General features: G+C 52.9%; 1 protein-coding gene across 1 annotated transcript in view; it reads left to right on the top strand.

The window, feature by feature from the left end:
• The first annotated feature begins 1,110 nt into the window (after positions 1-1,110).
• The window catches only part of LOC144947557 (tripartite motif-containing protein 14-like), a 39,108-nt gene continuing 16,076 nt past the window's right edge, over positions 1,111-24,142 (top strand). Inside the window, exons 1-2 of the mRNA XM_078876777.1 lie at positions 1,111-1,668; positions 2,147-2,242. Of these exons, the coding sequence (XP_078732903.1) occupies positions 1,111-1,668; positions 2,147-2,242 (654 nt within the window). The remainder of the gene's footprint in view (positions 1,669-2,146; positions 2,243-24,142) is intronic.

Genomic DNA, 24,142 nt, shown 5'->3' on the forward strand with positions numbered 1-24,142 from the left:
CTCGGTGATTCCAGGATGTAAAATCTTAACATTAACAATAGGTGATGAATATTGTTTAGGTTATGAAGATTGAAATCCTCGATTGTTTTAGGCATAATAGTAAAATGGACGGTGAAAGTCGTACAGATAATGAGCTTAAATGAACCACGATGTTTGTTTAGCCAGAGGCTGTTCGCTGTTGTAAAGCGTGAGGCGACCAACCCAGTGACCCAACCACTCAACCGCACGCCCCTCCAAGCCACCCTTCCTCCAGCCCTCCCTCACCGCCTGCTCGTCCATCCTTCACGCCATCCTCCTGCCCATCTGTCTTCCCTCTCACCAAATAACCCCCCCCCCCCACTTACTCACTCATCCTCCACCACCACCCACCCGCACCTTCGATTAGCACGAGTGGCTACGTACGCTGCGAAATAAGTTCAACATACATACAACCACTGTCCACTCAGAATAAAACGGTGTCATAGGAATACATAAACTAAAAAATAATTGACAGATGAACAGAGGGTGCATGAAGCCAGTAGTTAAAATATTAGTTGATAAAGGTGGAAGACGATTACAGACTGTGAAGCTTAAACAAACAGGCCTTGCAAGAAAAAAAATGAATAAAGACACAGATGGGAAAAAAACAAGTTAACCTTTACCATCAGAATGTTTGTACAAGGTGCGGTTCCACTGTATGCAATGCACACAGCCTGACCCTTGCCCATCAATCAGCCTGTGGGACAAACCATTATCGCTGTGTCCCGGGTTGCTGTTGCTGGGTTTTGTTTGTACAAATATATCACTTGAGACCGGTCAAAGCTATGTATGTTGAACTTCTTCCACACCGTACGTAGCCAACCGTGCTAATTCGAAGTGCAGGGGAAGGACAACAAACTAAACACAAAAATCAGTTTCAGCTATTACACAGTGCGTGACTGTAACGCCACGTCTACACAGGTGAGCCCAGCCGCCGTGTGGAACATTCCAGGGCGTGTCTCGAGGTATTTATAACTTCACTGCAGGTGATGTCAAGTTAATTTCCTTGTTCGTCTCCGCTGTGTGAGCTGCTGTTGTTGCGATAGCTCCTCCGTGAGCCGCGGCGAGCGAGTCCGAGTGAAGCCATGGGCCATGGCGAGCGCGTCTCCCAGTGATTGTGTCGACAGTGAGCTGTGCTGCCCCATCTGCCTGGGCACGTTTGACTGCCCCTCCACGCTGAGCTGCGGACACTCGTTCTGCCTCCGGTGTCTGGACGGTGCCTGGGAGAGAGCGAGCAGCTTCAGCTGCCCGCAGTGCCGAGCGGCCTTCCCTGAGCGGCCCCAGCTGAAGAGGAACGTGGCGCTCGCCTACCTGGTGGAGCAGCTCAGAGTTGGAGAGAGGATGGCTGGAGTTGTCTTCTGTGACGGCTGTGATGATGGGGAGACACGTGCAGTGAAGACCTGCCTCAGGTGTGAGACTTCCTTCTGTGAGTCCCACCTGAAGCCTCACCTTAAAAACCCCAAGTTGATGGACCACGTCCTGGTGGCTCCCATTGTCAGCCTGGAGGAAAGAAGATGCAAGAAGCACAAAGAGGAGCTCAAATTCTACTGCAAGCAGGACGCGAGCCTGGTGTGCATGGCCTGTACCATTACCGGAGAACATAGAGGGCATGATGTCGACACACTGGAGGATGAGCATGATACGCGGAAGGTGAGCACCTCAGTGTGTGAGAATGGGATCGCTTCAGTTCAAGGTAGCCATTCAGTTTTGGCAGGGAAAGGAAGGGACGAGAGTTGGAGTGTAAGAAGGAGGAGGGTGGTTCGACGCATTTTGGGTGAGGCGTGCTGGAGGAAGGCCGTGTTTGGATGTTGCTCGTGAAGTGAAGAGCCGTTGTGTTAAACGATCATGTCCCTGTCTCCTGATGTGGCCTCTACCATACCAGGAGTCGATCTGACAAATTCGCAACTTCCACATCTCATTCAATCAAAAATACCAGGAAGTTGTTATTCTCATCACTGCGCCTTGCCTACTTGCTTACAGGCTGTTAAGTCAGTCCAGCCTGAAAAACTGAGCACTCTTCTGGTGGACAATTATAGAGCCATCACTGTGGAGTGCTCCCTGTGGAGCGTGGCTGAGAGGGGGGCCGCTCAGGGAGTGGAGTCTCCTCTGGTGACTTTGTCTCTTGCAGAGTGGAGTCGGAGAGGAGATGCGAGCGGTGGAGGAGAAGCGGAAGAAGGCGGAGGCGTCCGTGGGACGGATGAAGGCCGCTCGCAAGGACGTGCAGGTACGACGCGTGGGCTCTGTTATCTTGTGACCTTCACCCTGTGTGGAATCTGTGACTTCCTGTGAGGACAACTCCGTAGATTCAAGTGAACGTCGTGAGGCGTCAGTGTAATAGGAAAGAGCAATACATGATGTAAATTGCTGCTTGAATGTGGATATTAAAATGCATCGTTTATGACAAAAAGTTAATTTCTAGTACCACTGTAAAGCCGTATACGGGATAACTCGAAATACTTTTACGGGTTTGATAAAATAAAAGTGCATGGGGCAACGATTGTATTGGATTAAAAACTAACACTTAAAACAAGTAAAGATTGTGATAAAATATAATATTAAATCTTAGCTCTTTAATTCTAGAACACAAGAGATGACTTGAAGAGATATTACAGGTTATGAAGGGAAAACGTCTCGTCATGCATCCAAACGTAGAGACAGTGCGTGGACTAGCGACCACGAGTGGTTAACTTCAGGTGTGGAGACATTATAGGAGACGAGTGGTAACAACAGAAACAGTATATACGACTATTAACCACACCAGGCCAGGAGACAAAGAGGGGAATGATGGAATATTCAGGAACCTGCGAGAGAGTTCGAGAAGCGGGACGTGGGCAGGGGCAGTGGCATGGGCCACGCTGGAGGATTAAAGGGGGCAAGAAGCGGGGTTCTGGGCTGCCGTGGGGAACGGGGTCGATGCTGTCATCATTGTCATCGCTGCTGTCACTTCGTCGTCAGTCATCGCTATATAGTCCGTCGTTGCTGTATAGTAGGTCGTCGGTATGTCCTCAAGTCGTGACTGTGTCATCGAGTCGACGCTGTGAAAAGGTCAAGAAATAAATAAAGCCTCTAAAGTCAGTGTCTCCGACGTCATTACACAAGTATAAAGTAGACAAGGCATAAATAATGAAATGTTAAAACTTGTTTCACTTGCATTCGAGTTTGCGTTCATTGTGATGTATTCATTGCTGAATACTTCATAATCAACGTTTTTGGGTTAGATCGCGTTATTTATAAATGTGTCGTAACCCTCCACCACCCGACACGGCCAATCAGCAAAAAAAGGTGTCACGTTGACAAAAGACAAATAGTTCACTGCTTTATCCCACCGGTGTGTTGAAGCGTGAAACCACAACATTTATAATTTTTTTTAGTACGACGTTTCGCTGGTAATTGCGATTTAAAGGTTTTTATTAACTTCTCAGCGGGTACAAGGAAAACCAAAGAGAGTACTGAAAACCATTCTTTCCCGGGCGCCCTGGTTGGCCCCTTCGAGTCTCCGTCACATCCGCGGGCTCCATCCACATACAATGCAACAAAAAACCCACCGCCATAACGCACACTGCCCCGTTCCCCTTATTCACATTCATCACCACCATTCACCCATGCGCTGCTCCATCACATCGCCTTCCCCCGATCGAACACGTACATTCCTCGCCCACACGACTTAGCAGGCCGGCTAAAATGTGCATGGCCATATTTCACTATCCCTTCCCTATACCCGCCGGTCCCCTCGCTACCCCACCCCGGGTAGGGGCCACTTCCACTTCACATCTGCGGCCTTGTATCCCAGCCTAACCCGGTCTACTTCCATCACCCTTTCTCGCAACCTCCTCGCCCAGTAGCACACCTCCAACGGTGATATAGGGGACCCATCCAACTCTTTTCTGCGAGCCCTATTATGGCCCACGTTCGATCTTTGTCGTCTCCCCGCACCTCCCTTAAGACTCCCCACATAATGTCCCGACTTATCACCTGCGATGGGTAAAACCAGGACAACAGCGGACTGCTCAGTCTCCACACCTCCTGTGCGAAGGGACACTTCACCATGACGTGCACCGCGTCCTCATCTGTGTTGCAGCCCCTCGGGCATTTGGGCGAACGTGCCATTCGGCGAGAAAACATGAAGCCCCTCGTCTCCAATCTATCCCACACCGCCAACCAGGACAGATCTCTCTGTTCTTTTGTGAGCGCCATTGATGAAGTGTTCAGCCACACTTGACGGTACATAGTCCTCTTCGCGCCCATCACCCCCTCGCAGGCCTCCCCTTCGTTTACTTTGGCCAATACCTCCTTGGAGTTCCACGGTCCCCCTCTCTGACTCAAATTGTACTCTTTTATGTAGTCACCCACCGCCGCATTCAGCCATCCTTGTGGCCAGGCCAAGGGCGTGCCCACCGGTAATTGGGTCATCCCAAACCCCCTCAGGAGCCACATCAGGCGATACCTTAAATAACAAGTGGCCTTCCCCCGGGGCTCTTCGGAAAAGAATAACCTCAAATTGTTGCAGACAAAAATTGAGGACAGCACACGTGCAATATTTGGGGCACCCTTCCCCCCGTTCTCGACGCGTTTACACATCACCACCCTCTTCACTCTATCCATCCCGCCTCCCCAAATGAATTGAAACAACAGCGATTCCAGGATTCTTACCTCCCTCCTACCTGGCGGGTACACATATGCGAGGTAGTTGAGTGTTGGTAAAACCACCACCCTCACTACCAGAATCCTCCCTTCCATCGTGAGCCGTCTCCCGGCCCACTTGCCTAACTGTCCCTTTACCTGCTTTATCCTCCCGTCCCAGTTTCGTTCCGCCGACCTCTCTCGGCAAAAGGACACTCCCAAGACCTTGACTTCCTCCGTCTTTATCCCCAACTCAGGCGGCCGGCCCTCAAATAGTCTCGGGTCCCCGAAGGCCATCAATTCGCTCTTCCTCGCGTTCACCTTCAAGCCGGAGGCCAGGCCGAAGCGGTTCGTCTCCTTCATGGCCCCCCACACTGATTCCACGTCCCTACAGAGCACGACTACGTCATCCATATATAGCGCCACCTTCCCCTGTTCCTTATTCCCTGGGATGGTCACTCCCTTAATCTCCTCATTGTTTCTCATTGCCTGTGCAAGGGGTTCCATACACATTACAAATAGAACCGCGGACATCGGGCACCCCTGTCTCACCCCTGACTCTACTGGAATTGTCCCCGAGAGTTCCCCATTTATCAGTAGTCTGGTCTTGAGCCCTTGGTAAAGACGCCTCACCCAATCGACCAAGGGTCCCCTCACTCCTATTTTTTCCAACATTGCGAACATATACTCGTGCGAGAGGCGGTCGAAAGCTTTCTCAAGATCCAGGCTAAGAAGCCCTAGGGGGCATCCCCTCTCTCCTTCTACCTCTATTGCCTCCCTTAATAAAATCAGGGAGTCCGAAATCCTTCTTCCTGGCACCGCACACGTCTGGTCGGGTTCGACTACTCCCTCCACCACCTTCCCCAGGCGCGTCGCAGCTATTTTTGCCATAATCTTGTAGTCCGAGTTCAGGAGCGTAACTGGACGCCAGTTTCCCAACTCTCTCCGGTCCCCCTTCTTATACATCAGTGTGATGAGCCCCTCACACATTTCTTCTGGCACCAGTCCGCCCTCCAGCATTTCCCTATACATCTGCAGCATGTCCCCTTTCATTAAATCCCAGAATGTAATATAGAATTCTGTTGGAATTCCATCCAGTCCTGGCGTCCTATTCTTATTCTGCCTCCTCACTGCCTCCTCCACTTCCTCCATCTGGATCCTCCCTCCCAGTACCTCAGGGTTCTTAACCTCATGTCTTAGCTCCCCAAGTAGTGCCTCCCTTATTCCTTTATCCGTTCCCTTCCTCCCATACAACTCCCCATAGTACTCCTCCGCTATCTCTATCATACCCTCTGTCGTTGCCTGCCTGCCTCTGACCGGACTCACCAATTCCCTAAGTGTGTTGTCTCCTGCCTTGCATTTCTTAAAGAAGAAACTCGTACATTTCTCTCCCTGTTCCGTTGCCCTGACCCTTTCCCTGTATGCCATTTGTTTGACTCTTTTCTCCAATACCGAGGATAACCTTCCCTTCAATCTCCGTATATCCTCACCCACTGGGAATCCCAGCTCAAGTAACCTGTGCATCTTCTCAATTCTAGCGTTCCACAGCTGCAGTTCCCTGTTTACACTCCTCCTTCTACTATGTGTCTGGAAGAGGGCCTTTATCCGGCCCTTCACCATGCTCCACCACTCCACCCTCGTGGCAAAGCATTCCTGCAGGGTCGTCCAGTCTTCGTACTTCCTTACAAAGTATTCCACGACCCTTCTGTCTTCCAACAGGCTCACATTCATTTTCCAGGTTCCCTTCCCCATCTTCAGGCCACCTGGAATACCGAGCTTTGCCTTCACCAAATTGTGATCTGACAAGGGGAAGGGTTCCAGGTCTGCTCCATCCACCTTCACATTGGCAGACACAAAGATGAAATCTATTCGTGATTGCATTCTACCGCCCTTATCCGACCACGTGTATCCCGGTCTCACCGGGTGTACCTCTCTGAAGGTGTCAGTCATTTTAAAATCCTCTATCAGCTCCTTCAACTTCCTAGAGGAAGGGTCGAGCCTCCTCCCAGCGACCGATAATAGGTCTGCCAGGCACAACGGGCAGTTAAAATCACCCCCCATTATGACTTGCCGTCTCGTCACGAGTAGGGTCGCTACATTATTCCATAGGTCCACTCTTTCTGTGCACGTCGTGGGGGCGTACACATTTATTAGTCTCAGGTCTGCCTCTCCATACGACACGTCCACATAATGGAGGCGGCCCGGGATCACCTCTTGGGACCCGACTATCTGTATACCCCTCCTGCCTAGGAGGGTAACCACCCCCGTGCATCGATTTTCATTACTCCCGGACCAAAAGTAGTAGCCGTCCCAGCTCTCCAACAGCTCCTCCCGGCCCAGGGTGTATGGTAGGTGGCATTCCTGGAGAAAGACCACCTCCCACTTGGTAGCCTGTAGCAGTTGTATTATTGCTCCTCTTCTCCCCTTTCCCTTCAAGCTCCTCACATTTACGGACGCCACGGATAGTTCCATGTTGGGATGTGTCTCAGTCCGAAGCGGCCTTCTCCGCTCGCCCTCCATAACCGTCTTCATTCGCCAGTTCCCGCAATTTCATTTTGCCCCTTGTTCTCAAGGGTTTCCCCCTGCGCCGGCTCTCCACCCTTTCCTCCATCCCCTCCCTCGAGGCCTCTGTGTCCGGCGAGGAGTCCGAGGATTCCGTGCTGCCTGAAGGGGCACCTCTTTTTGGGGCTCTCCGTATCCTCCTTTTCCTTCCAATTGGTCCCTCCCATGTCTCGCTACCGCCTTCTTCCTGCTGGCCTTCCCCTTTTTCTTCATCCTCCTCCACCGCCTCCGCCCAGTCTTCCACGGTCGTCTCGGAGATGCTGCCCATGCCGTCGCTCCCCTCCCCCGCCAGCCCCTCTTCCTGCTCGCTCGATGTCAATTCTGCTCTTTTTGCATGCCTCTCCCCTTCTCCCCCTCCGTCCGTTGCTGGTGGCTGCTGCTCAGCCACTTCCCCACGTCCTTCCCTCCCCAGTTCCTTATCCGGGTCCAGTTTGGTCCCACCCCCTTCCTCATCCCTCGCTCCTCCTACCCTATACGCCCTAACCTTGTTGGCGTACGACTCCGGGCAATTTTTGTACAGATGTTCTCGGCTACCACAGAGGTTACATTGTGCCGGAACACTGCATTCTTCTACCTCGTGGTCCAGTGCCTTGCATCTATAGCAGACCTTTGTCCTGCACACTGCGGCCAGGTGACCGCTGCCCCCACACCTCCTACACAGTTTAGGTTGTCCGGCATACACAACATATCCCGGTTGCCACCTATGTTCAGGGCACTCTGGATGTGTCTCAAGGTCCCTCCCTCTGTTTTCAGCCGCACCCTCCATTGTCTTGCCCCTGTCCATATCCCCACCGAGTCCCTCACCTTTTTACAGCCCGACAGTACCGAGCAGTGCTGTCTTAGCCAGACCTCCACGTCGTGGTCATGTAGGGCTTCATTGTATAGGAAAATAGTCACCACCTTCGTGTCCAGCTCTGATAACAGTTGTAGCTTCATTGATATCAATGGCTTCTCCTCCGCCTTTTCCTCGAAGCGGGTCATAAATCTTTGTAGCAGGGGGCTTGAGTTGAAGCTTACATCAAACGCCCTCCCTCCCGGCAGAGTTATCAAACAGTACAAGTCTGTCGGCTCTATTTGTAGCAAGCCCATCATTATTGACTGTACAAAGGTTGCTCGGTCGATGGTCACTTCTTCCGCTACCTCGTCCTTCATCATTACTCTGACGCAATTATGTCGTTTGACATGAGGTGGTGTCAGACTCACCCCTGCCCCGCCTCGCCATTTCCCGTCTCGTTCCCGGGGCCTCCCAGCTTCCACCGGTCCAGCGTCCACTGTCGCGTTCTCCCTCCGGGCCTCCCCCTGCCCCAGGGTTGCTGGCGTCTCCCTGGCTTCGTTCCACACCCTCTGCTCGGGGGCACCCGCCTCTCTCCTCGTCGGCTCCTCTCCCTTCCTCGCCCGCTGCCACCAGGCGTCCTCCTCCACTCGCCTCGAGGTCGACGCTCGCGCCTCGTCCCTCTCCTCTGCGGGTCTCCCTCCTCCAGGCCGTCTCATCGCACCATCCTCCGCCTCTTGGCTCACCACCCCAGAGCCCTTGGTCGCCATGGCCCCGAGGGCCTGCGAGGCTGCCACTGGCCAGTCAGCCAGGGAGCCGAGACTAGGCTCGACACCAGCAGAGACACGGTAGAGCCAAACCAGCCGCGGTCGCGTGATTTAAGGTTTTTATTTCCTTTCAAGCGGGAGCAGGCCACTGCTTTGTACAGCCAAAAGGACCGGAAAAACCACACAAACGTAACGGGAACAGGGGATCCCCTTCACTGCCGACGCACCGAGCTACGCCGCGATCAAGTTCCTCTCTTTCACACCCTTCACTCAGAAAAAACCAAAAATTCACCGTCACAAAAAAAAGGGGGGGGGTGCGTTCATCCACTCATTCTCGAAAGGGGGGGGGGGGGGTCGTTTCGAATTAGCCCATCCCGCACTTGGGCAGCGGCCACCGCCACTTCGCGCCCGTGGCTGCTCCGCCCGCTGTCGCCCGCTCCACCTCCACCACCCTCTCCAACAGCCCCCTGGCCAGTCGGCACACCTCGGGAGGCGACATATAGGCGCCCTTAATCAGTTTCTGGCGCGCCATCCACAGGGCCTCTTTTACGGCACCTATGACGGCCCATGCCTGAGCCCAGACCCCACCCGCTCTCTGCCTGAACATCCCCCAAATCATATTAGGCGCTGTGGCCTTTACGGGGCAAAAATGGGACAGCAGGGGTCGGCTTAACTCCCACACCTCCTGGGCAAATGGGCACTGTACGAGGGCATGAGCAGCGCTCTCTCCCAGGCCGCAGCCTCTCGGGCAATCAGGTGTGCGGGCCAATCTGCGGGAGCACATAAATAGTCTGCACTCCAGCCTGTCCCATGCGGCCAGCCAGGATAAGTCCCGCTGCCTTTTTGTCAGGGCTGCCGATGCTACGTTTTCCCAAATTTGTCGTGCCCGGGTACCCCGAGCACCTGGCACCTCTGTGCAGACCTCCTTTTTCGACATTTCCGCCAGGACTTCCCTGGGAACCCACGACCCCCGCGTCCGGTCCGGCTCGTACTTCGTGATGTATTCATTTACCGCGGTGCACAACCACCCCTGAGGCCAAGCCAGGGGGGTGCTGCGCGGCAACGACGCCATGCTTAGCCGTCTCAGGAGCCACGCCAGTCTATACCGAACATAATATGAGGCTTTCACCTGGAGCCCATTGGAGAAATATAGTCGCAGCGTATTACAGACAAAAATCGTGTTAAGGATACACACGACATTCGGGGCTCCCCTCCCACCGTTCTCAGCACGTTTGTACATTGTTTCTCTCTTCACTCGGTCCATCCCTCCCCCCCAGATGAACTTGAAAAACAGGCGCTCCAACCTTTTTGCCATTTGCGCCCCTGGCGGGAACACGTAAGCCAGGTAGATGAGTACCGGGAGGATTTCCACCCTCAAAACTAACATTCTACCTTCCATTGAAAGGCGCCTGTCTGCCCAACCAGCCAGCCTGCCTCTCACCATGCACTCTTTTCCCCGCCAATTCTTAGTCGCCGAGTCCTCCCTATAGAACGTGACTCCTAAGATTTTGATACCCTCACCCTGGACCGTTATACCTGGCGGGCGGCCCTCAAATAACCTGGGGTCACCGAATATCAGCAGCTCACTTTTGCTTACATTCACCTTTAATCCTGAGGCCAAAAATAATCTATCCGCAAGTCTTAGGGCCTCCCATACTGAAGCAACATTCCCACAGAAAATGACAACATCGTCCATATACGTTGCAATTTTTGCTGGTTCCGCACACCCTGGCATGCTCACCCCTCTAATCAGCCGACTTCCCCTGACAGCCTGGGAAAAAGGCTCCACGCACATTATGAATAACACCGGCGACATCGGGCACCCCTGCCGCACACCGGACCCAATTGGAAACCCTTCCGAGAGGACTCCATTTATTAGCAGGCTACCTGTGAGCTTATGATATAGCTTCCCTATCCAGTCTATAAGCTGTTTCCCCACCCCCATTTGCCTCAAAACCGCGAACAAATAATCGTGCGAGATGCTATCAAATGCCTTCTCCTGATCCAAACTGAGTAGACCCAATGAATTACCCCTCTCCACAGTGGTTTCCACCACCTCCCTCAACAGAACGAGGGTATCGGATATCCGCCTGCCCGGAACCGCACACTTCTGGTCCGACCCCACCACCTCCCCCACCACCTTCCCCAGACGCGCCGCGATAACTTTGGCCAGGATTTTATAATCGGTGTTCAGCAGGGTGATCGGGCGCCAGCTCCCGAGGTCGCTGCGCTCCCCCTTCCCCTTGTATATAAGGGTTATGACCCCTCTTGTCATTGAATCTGGCACAGGGCCTTCCTCCGTAATTTCCTTATACATCTGCCACATGTCGTCCCTGAGGGTACTCCAAAACGTAACATAGAATTCAGCCGGTATCCCATCTAAACCTGGTGCACTGTGCCGACGTAATCCCCCCACCACCTCATCCAATTCTGCCCTCTGGATATGCTTGTTTATCTCCTCTGGAGCCTCAATAACCCTATCTACCCCCCCTAGCAGTGTGCTCTGCGCCCCCTCATCTGACGGCCTGCTCCTGTACAATTCCTTGTAGTAACCCCTGGCGGCCTCCGTTATCCCCTCTGTGTTCTTGAGTCTACCTAACCTGGGACAAACCAATTCTCGGATTGTGTTGTCTGCTTTCCTGCACTTCTTAAAGAAAAAACGCGTGCAACGCTCACCCTCCTCGACCGCCTTCACCCGAGCCCTGAATGCAAGTTGCGCGGCCTGCTTCTCCCACACCGCAGAGATCCTATATTTTAGTTGCTTTATTTCGCCCATGACGGGGAATCCCAGTTCCATCAGTTTATATGCTCCCTCCAATCTCCCATTCAATCCCCGCAACACAACCCCTACGCTCCTCCTTCTACTCTGGGACTGGAAAAAGGACTTAATTCGCCCCTTCACCATTCCCCACCATTCAGCTATCGTGCCAAAGCAGCACCGCAGGCTCCTCCATTCCTCGTACTGCCTGACAAATTCCTCCACCACCTTTTGTCCTCCAGCAGTCCCGAGTTCATGCGCCAGATTCCCCTTCCCAACCTCAGCTCATCTGGGATTCTGAGCCCCCCCGCTATCATCTTATGGTCAGAAAAAGAGAAAGGTTCGTTTTCCACTCTCTCCACTTTAACCTTGGCAGAGACAAAGAGGAAATCAATCCTCGAGTGTGCGGTTCCCAAACAACTCGACCACGTGAACCCTGGTCGCTTTGGGTGTAACGACCGGTAAGCGTCAATCAAATCAAAATCTCCAACCAAAGCCCCCAGCCTCCTAGAGGAGGGGTCCAACTTTCGACATCCGGCGACTGGCCGCGTGTCCGCCAGGGTTAGAGGGCAATTAAAATCACCCCCCATGACGATGTGTCTTCGTGTTAGCAGCAAGGCTGCCACGTTCTCTAGCAACTCCACACGTTCCGGAGAGCCTGTGGGGGCGTACACATTGATCAGCCGGACCGCCGCCCCACCATATGCAACATCGACATAGTGGAGTCGTCCCGGGACCACTTCTCGGGCCTCCTGCACCTCTATGTTCTTTCTACCTAGGAGGATAACCACTCCTGAGCACCTATTAACATTGCTTCCGGACCAGAAGCAGTGTCCCTCCCAGTCCCTAGCCAGATCCTCTCGACCAAGGGAGTATGGCAAGTGGCACTCCTGTAAAAAGTAAACGTCCTTTTTCAGGGACCGTAGATAATGTAGAATGGCCCCCCTCCTAGCCCTGCCCCACATTCCCCTCACGTTTACTGATGCTACGGTAAGGTCCATACCCAGCATTGTCTCTCCCTACCCAGACCCATCGTCCAATAGTTCATACAGGTTTGTGTCAGCCAATCCCTGCAATTGTTCCCCTCTCCTAGGCTCCTTGGGCAGCCCTCTTCCCTGGTTGGTCTTAGCCGCCACAGCACCATCTTCCGACGACCTCGCGTCTATCGAGGAGTCAGTTGCCTCCAGGTCCCGTTTGCGGGTCGACCTCGCTGGGCCACGCGGCGCTTTCTGCTTCCTTTTCACCACCCTCTTGAATTTTTCCCTCCTGGTGCTCTCCCTCTGCTGCTCCTCTCCGTCCTCCCCCGCCTCCACCGCCTCCGCCCAGTCAACCACCGTTGGGTCGGGGGGTTTTCCCACGGGCTCCTCGTCCTTGTCCCCAGGGTGCTCCACCTGCCGGCCCGTGGGATCCGCGTCTTCCTCCGACGTCATCTCCCCATGCTCCCTCTCGGCCTGCAGTGGCGTACCCTACCTGCCCACCTCTCCACCCCCGTCCTCCATCTTCCCGCCGGGCTGCGTTGGCTTCAGCCCGTCCTCGGCCACCTCCCCTTCTCCATCCGCCACCCTGCTCCTATGTGCGCGGACCTTATTAGCGTAAGACAGTGGGCAGTCCCTGTACAGGTGGTTTTTATTCCCGCATAGGTTGCACAATGCCGGGGCGCAGCATTCTGCCACAACGTGGTCCCGTGCCTTGCATCGGTAACATATCCGTGCCTCGCACGCTGCAGCCAGATGGCCACTCCCCCCACATCGCCTGCAGAGCTTCGGCTGCCCCGCATACACCACGTAGCCCCTATTGCCACCAATGTTCAGGGCGCTCGGGATGTGTTGCAGAGCCCCTTCTGCCGTTCCCAACTTCACTCGCCATTGCCTGGCGCCCGTCCAGATCCCTAAAGAGTCTTGGACCCGCTTACTGTCCGAAAGCACCAGGCAGTGCTGCCTCAGCCACACCTCGACGTCGTGGTCTGGCAGAGCTTCGTTGTACAAAAATATGGTGACCACTTTTGTATCGAGCTCAGAGAGCAGTTGGAGCTTCAGCAGTGACAGTGGCCGTTCCCCCGCCTTCTCCTCGAACAAAGTCATAAAACGCTGCAGTAAGTTGCTTGTCTTAAAGCTCACGTCAAAAGCCCTGCCACCTGGCAAGGCTATCAAGCAAAACAGATCTGCCGGATCCACCTTCAGAGTTTCGACCATCACTGACCGCACGAACCTCGGTCTGTCGATCGTGACCTCCTCTGGCACGTCCTCCTTAAAGGACACCCGCACGCAGTTATGCCTCTTAGCGTGTAGCGGGGTGAAGTTCCCTGCCGAACCTCCGCGCCACCGCCCTGCGCGCTCCTGGGGCCGCCCTGCCCCCACAGGTCCAGGACTTGCCTGGACAGCGTCGCTTTGGGCACCTTGCGCCTGCAGGCCCGCCGAGCTCGGTGCTTCCTCCGCCTCCTCTCCTGGGCTGGCCGACACCATCCCACTCCTCGTCGGCTCCTCTCCCTTCCTCGCCCGCTGCCACCAGGCGTCTTCCTCCGCTCGCCTCGAGGTCGACGCTCGCGCCTCGTCCCTCTCCTCTGCGGGTCTCCCTCCTCCAGGCCGTCTCATCGCACCATCCTCCGCCTCTTGGCTCACCACCCCGGATCGCTTGGTCGCCATGGCCCCGCGGGCCTGCGAGGCTGCCACTGGCCAGGCAGCCAGGGAGCCGAGACTAGGCTCGACACCAGCAGAGACACGGTAGAGCCAAACCAGCCGCGGTCGCGTGATTTAAGGTTTTTATTTCCTTTCAAGCGGGAGCAGGCCTCTGCTTTGTACAGCCAAAAGGCCCGGAAAAACCACACAAACGTAACGGGAACAGGGGATCCCCTTCACTGCCGACGCACCGAGCTACGCCGCGATCAAGTTCCTCTTTCACACCCTTCACTCAGAAAAAACCAAAAATTCACCGTCGCAAAAAAAGGGGGGGGTGGTGCGTTCATCCACTCATTCTCGAAAGGGGGGGGGGGGTCGTTTCGAATTAGCCCATCCCGCACTTGGGCAGCGGCCACCGCCACTTCGCGCCCGTGGCTGCTCCGCCCGCTGTCGCCCGCTCCACCTCCACCACCCTCTCCAACAGCCCCCTGGCCAGTCGGCACACCTCGGGCGGCGACATATAGGCGCCCTTAATCAGTTTCTGGCGCGCCATCCACAGGGCCTCTTTTACGGCACCTATGACGGCCCATGCCTGAGCCCAGACCCCGCCCGCTCTCTGCCTGAACATCCCCCAAATCATATTAGGCGCTGTGGCCTTTACGGGGCAAAAATGGGACAGCAGGGGTCGGCTTAACTCCCACACCTCCTGGGCAAATGGGCACTGTACGAGGGCATGAGCAGCGCTCTCTCCCAGGCCGCAGCCTCTCGGGCAATCAGGTGAGCGGGCCAATCTGCGGGAGCACATAAATAGTCTGCACTCCAGCCTGTCCCATGCGGCCAGCCAGGATAAGTCCCGCTGCCTTTTTGTCAGGGCTGCCGATGCTACGTTTTCCCAAATTTGTCGTGCCCGGGTACCCCGAGCACCTGGCACCTCTGTGCAGACCTCCTTTTTCGACATTTCCGCCAGGACTTCCCTGGGAACCCACGACCCCCGCGTCCGGTCCAGCTCATACTTCGTGATGTATTCATTTACCGCGGTGCACAACCACCCCTGAGGCCAAGCCAGGGGGGTGCTGCGCGGCAACGACGCCATGCTTAGCCGTCTCAGGAGCCACGCCAGTCTATACCGAACATAATATGAGGCTTTCACCTGGAGCCCATTGGAGAAATATAGTCGCAGCGTATTACAGACAAAAATCGTGTTAAGGATACACACGACATTCGGGGCTCCCCTCCCACCGTTCTCAGCACGTTTGTACATTGTTTCTCTCTTCACTCGGTCCATCCCTCCCCCCCAGATGAACTTGAAAAACAGGCGCTCCAACCTTTTTGCCATTTGCGCCCCTGGCGGGAACACGTAAGCCAGGTAGATGAGTACCGGGAGGATTTCCACCCTCAAAACTAACACTCTACCTTCCATTGAAAGGCGCCTGTCTGCCCAACCAGCCAGCCTGCCTCTCACCATGCACTCTTTTCCCCGCCAATTCTTAGTCGCCGAGTCCTCCCTATAGAACGTGACTCCTAAGATTTTGATACCCTCACCCTGGACCGTTATACCTGGCGGGCGGCCCTCAAATAACCTGGGGTCACCGAATATCAGCAGCTCACTTTTGCTTACATTCACCTTTAATCCTGAGGCCAAAAATAATCTATCCGCAAGTCTTAGGGCCTCCCATACTGAAGCAACATTCCCACAGAAAATGACAACATCGTCCATATACGTTGCAATTTTTGCTGGTTCCGCACACCCTGGCATGCTCACCCCTCTAATCAGCCGACTTCCCCTGACAGCCTGGGAAAAAGGCTCCACGCACATTATGAATAACACCGGCGACATCGGGCACCCCTGCCGCACACCGGACCCAATTGGAAACCCTTCCGAGAGGACTCCATTTATTAGCAGGCTACCTGTGAGCTTATGATATAGCTTCCCTATCCAGTCTATAAGCTGTTTCCCCACCCCCATTTGCCTCAAAACCGCGAACAAATAATCGTGCGAGATGCTATCAAATGCCTTCTCCTGATCCAAACTGAGTAGACCCAATGAATTACCCCTCTCCACAGTGGTTTCCACCACCTCCCTCAACAGAACGAGGGTATCGGATATCCGCCTGCCCGGAACCGCACACTTCTGGTCCGACCCCACCACCTCTCCCACCACCTTCCCCAGACGCGCCGCGATAACTTTGGCCAGGATTTTATAATCGGTGTTCAGCAGGGTGATCGGGCGCCAGCTCCCGAGGTCGCTGCGCTCCCCCTTCCCCTTGTATATAAGGGTTATGACCCCTCTAGTCATTGAATCTGGCACAGGGCCTTCCTCCGTAATTTCCTTATACATCTGCCACATGTCGTCCCTGAGGGTACTCCAAAACGTAACATAGAATTCGGCCGGTATCCCATCTAAACCTGGTGCACTGTGCCGACGTAATCCCCCCACCACCTCATCCAATTCTGCCCTCTGGATATGCTTGTTTATCTCCTCTGGAGCCTCAATAACCCTATCTACCCCCCCTAGCAGTGTGCTCCGCGCCCCCTCATCTGACGGCCTGCTCCTGTACAATTCCTTGTAGTAACCCCTGGCGGCCTCCGTTATCCCCTCTGTGTTCTTGAGTCTACCTAACCTGGGACAAACCAATTCTCGGATTGTGTTGTCCGCTTTCCTGCACTTCTTAAAGAAAAAACGCGTGCAACGCTCACCCTCCTCGACCGCCTTCACCCGAGCCCTGAATGCAAGTTGCGCGGCCTGCTTCTCCCACACCGCAGAGATCCTATCTTTTAGTTGCTTTATTTCTCCCATGACGGGGAATCCCAGTTCCATCAGTTTATATGCTCCCTCCAATCTCTCATTCAATCCCCGCAACTCAACCCCTACGCTCCTCCTTCTACTCTGGGACTGGAAAAAGGACTTAATTCGCCCCTTCACCATTCCCCACCATTCAGCTATCGTGCCAAAGCAGCACCGCAGGCTCCTCCATTCCTCGTACTGCCTGACAAATTCCTCCACCACCTTTTTGTCCTCCAGCAGTCCCGAGTTCATGCGCCAGATTCCCCTTCCCAACCTCAGCCCATCTGGGATTCTGAGCCCCCCCGCTATCATCTTATGGTCAGAAAAAGAGAAAGGTTCGTTTTCCACTCTCTCCACTTTAACCTTGGCAGAGACAAAGAGGAAATCAATCCTCGAGTGTGCGGTTCCCAAACAACTCGACCACGTGAACCCTGGTCGCTTTGGGTGTAACGACCGGTAAGCGTCAATCAAATCAAAATCTCCAACCAAAGCCCCCAGCCTCCTAGAGGAGGGGTCCAACTTTCGACATCCGGCGACTGGCCGCGTGTCCGCCAGGGTTAGAGGGCAATTAAAATCACCCCCCATGACGATGTGTCTTCGTGTTAGCAGCAAGGCTGCCACGTTCTCTAGCAACTCCACACGTTCCGGAGAGCCTGTGGGGGCGTACACATTGATCAGCCGGACCGCCGCCCCACCATATGCAACATCGACATAGTGGAGTCGTCCCGGGACCACTTCTCGGGCCTCCTGCACCTCTATGTTCTTTCTACCTAGGAGGATAACCACTCCTGAGCACCTATTAACATTGCTTCCGGACCAGAAGCAGTGTCCCTCCCAGTCCCTAGCCAGATCCTCTCGACCAAGGGAGTATGGCAAGTGGCACTCCTGTAAAAAGTAAACGTCCTTTTTCAGGGACCGTAGATAATGTAGAATGGCCCCCCTCCTAGCCCTGCCCCACATTCCCCTCACGTTTACTGATGCTACGGTAAGGTCCATACCCAGAATTGTCTCTCCCTACCCAGACCCGTCGTCCAATAGTTCATACAGGTTTGTGTCAGCCAATCCCTGCAATTGTTCCCCTCTCCTAGGCTCCTTGGGCAGCCCTCTTCCCTGGTTGGTCTTAGCCGCCACAGCACCATCTTCCGACAACCTCGCGTCTATCGAGGAGTCTGTTGCCTCCAGGTCCCGTTTGCGGGTCGACCTCGCTGGGCCACGCGGCGCTTTCTGCTTCCTTTTCACCACCCTCTTGAATTTCTCCCTCCTGGTGCTCTCCCTCTGCTGCTCCTCTCCGTCTTCCCCCGCCTCCACCGCCTCCGCCCAGTCAACCACCGTTGGGTCGGGGGGTTTTCCCACGGGCTCCTCGTCCTTGTCCCCAGGGTGCTCCACCTGCCGCCCCGTGGGATCCGCGTCTTCCTCCGATGTCATCTCCCCCTCCTCCCTCTCGTCCTGCAGTGGCGTACCCTGCCTGCCCACCTCTCCACCCCCGTCCTCCATCTTCCCGCCGGGCTGCGTTGGCTTCAGCCCGTCCTCGGCCACCTCCCCTTCTCCATCCGACACCCTGCTCCTATGTGCGCGGACCTTATTTGCGTATGACAGCGGGCAGTCCCTGTACAGGTGGTCTTTATTCCCACATAGGTTGCACAATGCCGGGGCGCAGCATTCTGCCACAACGTGGTCCCGTGCCTTGCATCGGTAACATATCCGTGCCTCGCACGCTGCAGCCAGATGGCCACTCCCCCCACATCGCCTGCAGAGCTTCGGCTGCCCCGCATACACCACGTAGCCCCTATTGCCACCAATGTTCAGGGCGCTCGGGATGTGTTGCAGAGCCCCTTCTGCCGTTCCCAACCTCACTCGCCATTGCCTGGCGCCCGTCCAGATCCCTAAAGAGTCTTGGACCCGCTTACTGTCCGAAAGCACCAGGCAGTGCTGCCTCAGCCACACCTCGACGTCGTGGTCTGGCAGAGCTTCGTTGTACAAAAATATGGTGACCACTTTTGTATCGAGCTCAGAGAGCAGTTGGAGCTTCAGCAGTGACAGTGGCCGTTCCCCCGCCTTCTCCTCGAACAAAGTCATAAAACGCTGCAGTAAGTTGCTTGTCTTAAAGGTCACGTCAAAAGCCCTGCCACCTGGCAAGGCTATCAAGCAAAACAGATCTGCCGGATCCACCTTCAGAGTTTCGACCATCACTGACCGCACGAACCTCGGTCTGTCGATCGTGACCTCCTCTGGCACGTCCTCCTTAAAGGACACCCGCACGCAGTTATGCCTCTTAGCGTGTAGCGGGGTGAAGTTCCCTGCCGAACCTCCGCGCCACCGCCCTGCGCGCTCCTGGGGTCGCCCTGCCCCCACAGGTCCAGGACTTGCCTGGACAGCGTCGCTTTGGGCACCTTGCGCCTGCAGGCCCGCCGAGCTCGGTGCTTCCTCCGCCTCCTCTCCTGGGCTGGCCGACACCATCCCACTCCTCGTCGGCTCCTCTCCCTTCCTCGCCCGCTGCCACCAGGCGTCCTCCTCCGCTCGCCTCGAGGTCGACGCTCGCGCCTCGTCCCTCTCCTCTGCGGGTCTCCCTCCTCCAGGCCGTCTCATCGCACCATCCTCCGCCTCTTGGCTCACCACCCCGGATCGCTTGGTCGCCATGGCCCCGCGGGCCTGCGAGGCTGCCACTGGCCAGGCAGCCAGGGAGCCGAGACTAGACACGACACCAGCAGAGACACAGTAGATACAAACCAGCCGCAGCCGTGGCCCTCCTCATCGGGCAATTCGCCAGAATGGTGAGGCTCTGCTCTTGCTCCCGGTCTTAAATAGAGCAGCAGCAGTGTGACGTCATAATTTAACTCATCAGGTGCAACAATTTGAGGCGGAGGGGGGTGTTATTGTAATTATATACTAGGTTAGTAATCAGGCAATTGTTACGATGTTAGTTGTAGATTAGTAATCAGTTGTAATGTGTGTTATTGGAATTATATGCTATGTTAGTAATCAGTTAAATAGTGTTTGTTTCCCATATAAGGAATTGTAATATGTATTATTTAATAATACGCTTCCGGCCGCACTAAGCCTGTAGCTGTCTGAGCGGTGAAAGTTATTTCTGTTTCTCTCAATTTCAATGGATTCTCTAATTAGTCTTTGCCAGTAGTAACTAGTTTTACACAACACTTCAATATTATCAAAATTAATTGAGTGTCCCTGTTGGCAAGCATGTTCTGCCACTGCCGACAGTTGTGTTTGAGATAGTTTAATGTTTCTCTGATGTTCTTTTAGTCGTATACTAATGTTATGCCCCGTCTGTCCAATATAGCATCTGCCACATAAACAATTAATCCGATATACACCTTCTGTTGATAATTTAGGTAATTCGTCTTTAGTGCAAGTTACTAGTTTTTTAATTTTGTGTACTGTACCAAATCTTACTGTAATGTTTTGCTTTTGCAAAACACGGGCTAATTTGTCAGTTACTCCTGAGATATATGGTATTTTAATTGTTTTAACAATCTGATTGCTTTCAGCAGTGTTGCTTTGCGATCGTGATTTGGCATTTAGTGCTTTGTTAATTTGAGCATTATTGTAGCCATTCTGTATTAGTGCTTCTTTAACATGTTTAATCTCCCTCACTAGACTTTCACCATCTGACACTGTTTTAGCCCGATGTATGAGCGTCTTTTTTTGCTGATTGGCCATGTCGGGTGGTGGAGGGTTACGACACATTTATAAATAATGCGATCTAACACAAAAACGTTGATTATTAATAATATTGGTCGCGAAAGCCTACGTGTTAAACTGCTGAATACTCTTTGGTTCTTTCGGTAAAGTCACGTAGGTAAAAAAATAAAATAAAATAAAAAATAATATATCATTACGTTTCGATCGCAACACAAGCGGTCGTCCTCAGGCGGAAAAAAATATAATCCAGCAGTGGAACTGCTGAATCACCGAGAGAGCCGTTACAACAAGAGGTTATTTACATGGCGATGGGCCAGCAAGCGGGGTCTGAGCTGGAAAGGACTTCATCCCCGGACGCATGCATGTCAGTTGTGTTAATGGGGGAGATAAGGGAGAGAGAGTTTAGGGAGAGAGATTAGCATGAAATGAACTTCCGTCGCCGCGTAAGATTATCGTCGCATATATGCACCACAGCAGTGTTAATGGGAGATTAGCACTATGTTGATGGGAGAGATTAGGCAGGGAGATTAGGGGGATTAGCAAGTTAATGTCACGTCTATGTGTAACACAAGCTGCGGCGCTGCCAACTGCGCTGTGAGGCAAGTGCGTCCACCCAAGCGAACCACCGCAATGGTGGCCGCGCCAGTGAGACACAAAGCCCATCACACAGCCATAACCATCGACACACCGAGGCCAAGGGAGCAGAGGTGGCCACGCTAGCCGAGACCCCAGCCCACCAATGCAGAGGCACCCAACAGGACAATGCAACTCAGAGGGTCGGAGATGACAGCCAAACGGTATGGAAGAATGTAAGCACCACAGCAAGTTACGATTTTGCTTGGTTAATAATGTCCTTCCAATGATTGCTCAACTTATACCCATCTTCTCGGTTTTAATTGTCACAGTTTTTATATATCTAGATGGCTTCATGGATAAATCTTTGAAGGTCGGCCGAAGGTTTGCAGAGTACCTTGGTCTCGGAAATAACAATATCGTGCGAGCCCACTGCGTTATAACAATGGTCAGCCACTACAGAGGTATTGGTTCTGCCGTGTTGCAAATCTGCCTTGTGTTTGCGAACATGGTTTAAAACATTTCGTTTCGTTTCCCCAATGTAACTGCTGCCGCAGACACAACTTAGTTTGTAGACACCAGGGTATTGCATGTCAGGAAGGACATCCTTCCCAGATGGGATCAAATCACGGATTTTGTGTACTGTATAGAATCAGACTTGGATCTTGTGTTTGTTTAATATTTTGGAAATATTTTTGTTAACACCTGCTATGTATGGCAAGGTGATGGTTTTCATTGGGTCCTCAGATAAGTGTCTCCCCATGGTTGGGGATACAGCTTTGCGGATTGTGTGGTCTGAGTATCTATTCATCTTGAGGGCTTGGTGTACGTGCTCCAGTTCACTGGCTAGGTGGCGTTGGTCGGCGATGCAGCGGGCCCTATGGTGTAGTGTTTTGATGAGGGAGTTCTTCTGGGCCTGATGGTGGTGGGAGTCAGGCTTTAGATAGGAATCCGTGTGGGTTGCTTTCCTGTAGACGGAATGTCCCAACGAGCAATCAGGCCTATTCTCGATCAAAACATCCAGGAATGGTAGCTTGCCATCATTTTCCACTTCCATGGTGAATTTAATGGATGGGTGTATGGAATTGATGTGGTTGAAAAACTGGTTATTTGCTGGCTGGCCATGTGGCCAGATGACGAAAGTGTCATCTACGTATCTCTTCCACAGGGAAGGATGTAGGGTGGATGTCAGGATGGCATCTGTTTGAAATTTCTCCATGAAAACATTCGCTACCACTGGTGATAAGGGAGAACCCATAGGGGTACCTTCATTTTGTTTGTAGAATGTACCATTTCAGATGAAGTAAGTGTTGGTAAGGCAGTGCCTCACCAAAGTTGGAACATCAGGATTCAGTCCCTGTTGGACCAAGTCTTCATTGATTGCTATGGTGTCAGGTACAGGTACCTTGGTGAACAGAGAGACTACATCGAAGCTGACAAGCAATTCATCTGGAGACAGTGAAATGTCCTTGATTAGAGAAACCAAGTGAGTTGAATTAAGTACTGCTGAGGTGGTTTTTCCCGTGAATGAAAGCAGGGTCTTTGACAGAAATCAGGCCAGTTTGTAGGTAGGTGAGTTGATGATAGAAACGATAGAAGTACCTTCTTTATGGATTTTTGGAAGACCATAAATTCTGGGTGGTCTAGCAGCCGAAGGTTTTAGAGAGAGAGCTTGCTGGTTTGTATCGATTAGAGAAGTCAAATTAGTGATGATATTGTTGGTTTATGTAGCCAGGCGGTTGGTAGGATCTTTGTTGATTTTAGTATAACTGTCAGCATTAAGCAGGTCCTGGATTTTGTTGTTGTTTGTGGTTTTATCCATGATGACCATGGCATTGCCCTTGTCGGCTGAAAGGATGACAATAGCAACTCTATTTTTCAATTGAGCGAGTTCAGAGTGCTCGTTCCTTCTGATGTTACTAATGGGTTTCTTAGCGTTTTTGAGGATGGTGGCGATTTCAGATCTTGCCACGTCTGCTGGGATGTGACCTAAACCTTTGAGGGCTACGTCAACCTGGGCAATGATATCATCCACTGGGATGTGTTTGGGGGTGACTGCAAAGTTTAACCCTCTAGCTAGTACCGATTTTAGGCTATCTGAAATTGGACTGTTACTCTGATTGATGCCAATCTTGTTAACATCTAACTTTTTAATGTGTGGATCTGGCTTCTTTATTGACAGGATGTTGAATAATTTAGCAATCAGGTTAACTTCACATTTGGTTGACATTGTCACGGCAGAAGAAACAGTCATGTTATCTACATGGTCCCAATCAGATGTGGACATTTTGTCTGTTAATGCTGAGTGTGATTGTAAGAGACATTTGTCTAAATAATCAAGTTCAAATGGAGCAGTCTTATTCTCTCTGAGATTAGCGAGAGGCTAGCTTGGAAAAAGATCCGTTTAGCTTTAGGAGAAGTGACAGCAGCAGATGTGAGTGTAAATGTGATCGGTATTACCTTGTTATCGCGGCATCACTTGAGAAAGGTTAGCGACTCGATCAGGTGAGCCTTCTTGTCTCGCAGTCTGTTAAAAGCTCTAACAGATGTGTGGAAACCCTCCCCGTCGAGGCGGTTCAATCTTGATTCGCTTGTGTGGCCGCGCTTGCCTCACAGTGCAGTTGGCAGTGCCGCAGCTTGTGGTACACATAGACATGACATTAACTTGCTAATCCCCCTAATCTCCCTGCGTAATCTCTCCCATCAACATAGTGCTAATCTCCAATTAACACTGCTGTGGTGCGCAAATGCGACGATAATGTTACATGGCGGCGGAAGTTCATTTTATGCTAATCTCTCTCCCTCATCTCTCTTTCCCTAATCTCCCCCCATTAACACAACTGACGTGCTTGCGTCCAGGGATTAAATTATTTTCCAGCTCAGACCCCGCTTGCTGGCCCATCGCCACATAAATAACCTCTTGTTGTAACAGCTCTCTCGCTGGTTCAGCAGTTCTACTGCTGGATTTGTTTTTTCCGCCTGAGGACAATGGCTTGTGTTGCGATCGAAACA

This window comes from Lampetra fluviatilis, chromosome 45 (assembly GCF_964198595.1).
Source record: "Lampetra fluviatilis chromosome 45, kcLamFluv1.1, whole genome shotgun sequence".
Taxonomy (NCBI): Eukaryota; Metazoa; Chordata; class Hyperoartia; order Petromyzontiformes; family Petromyzontidae; genus Lampetra; species Lampetra fluviatilis.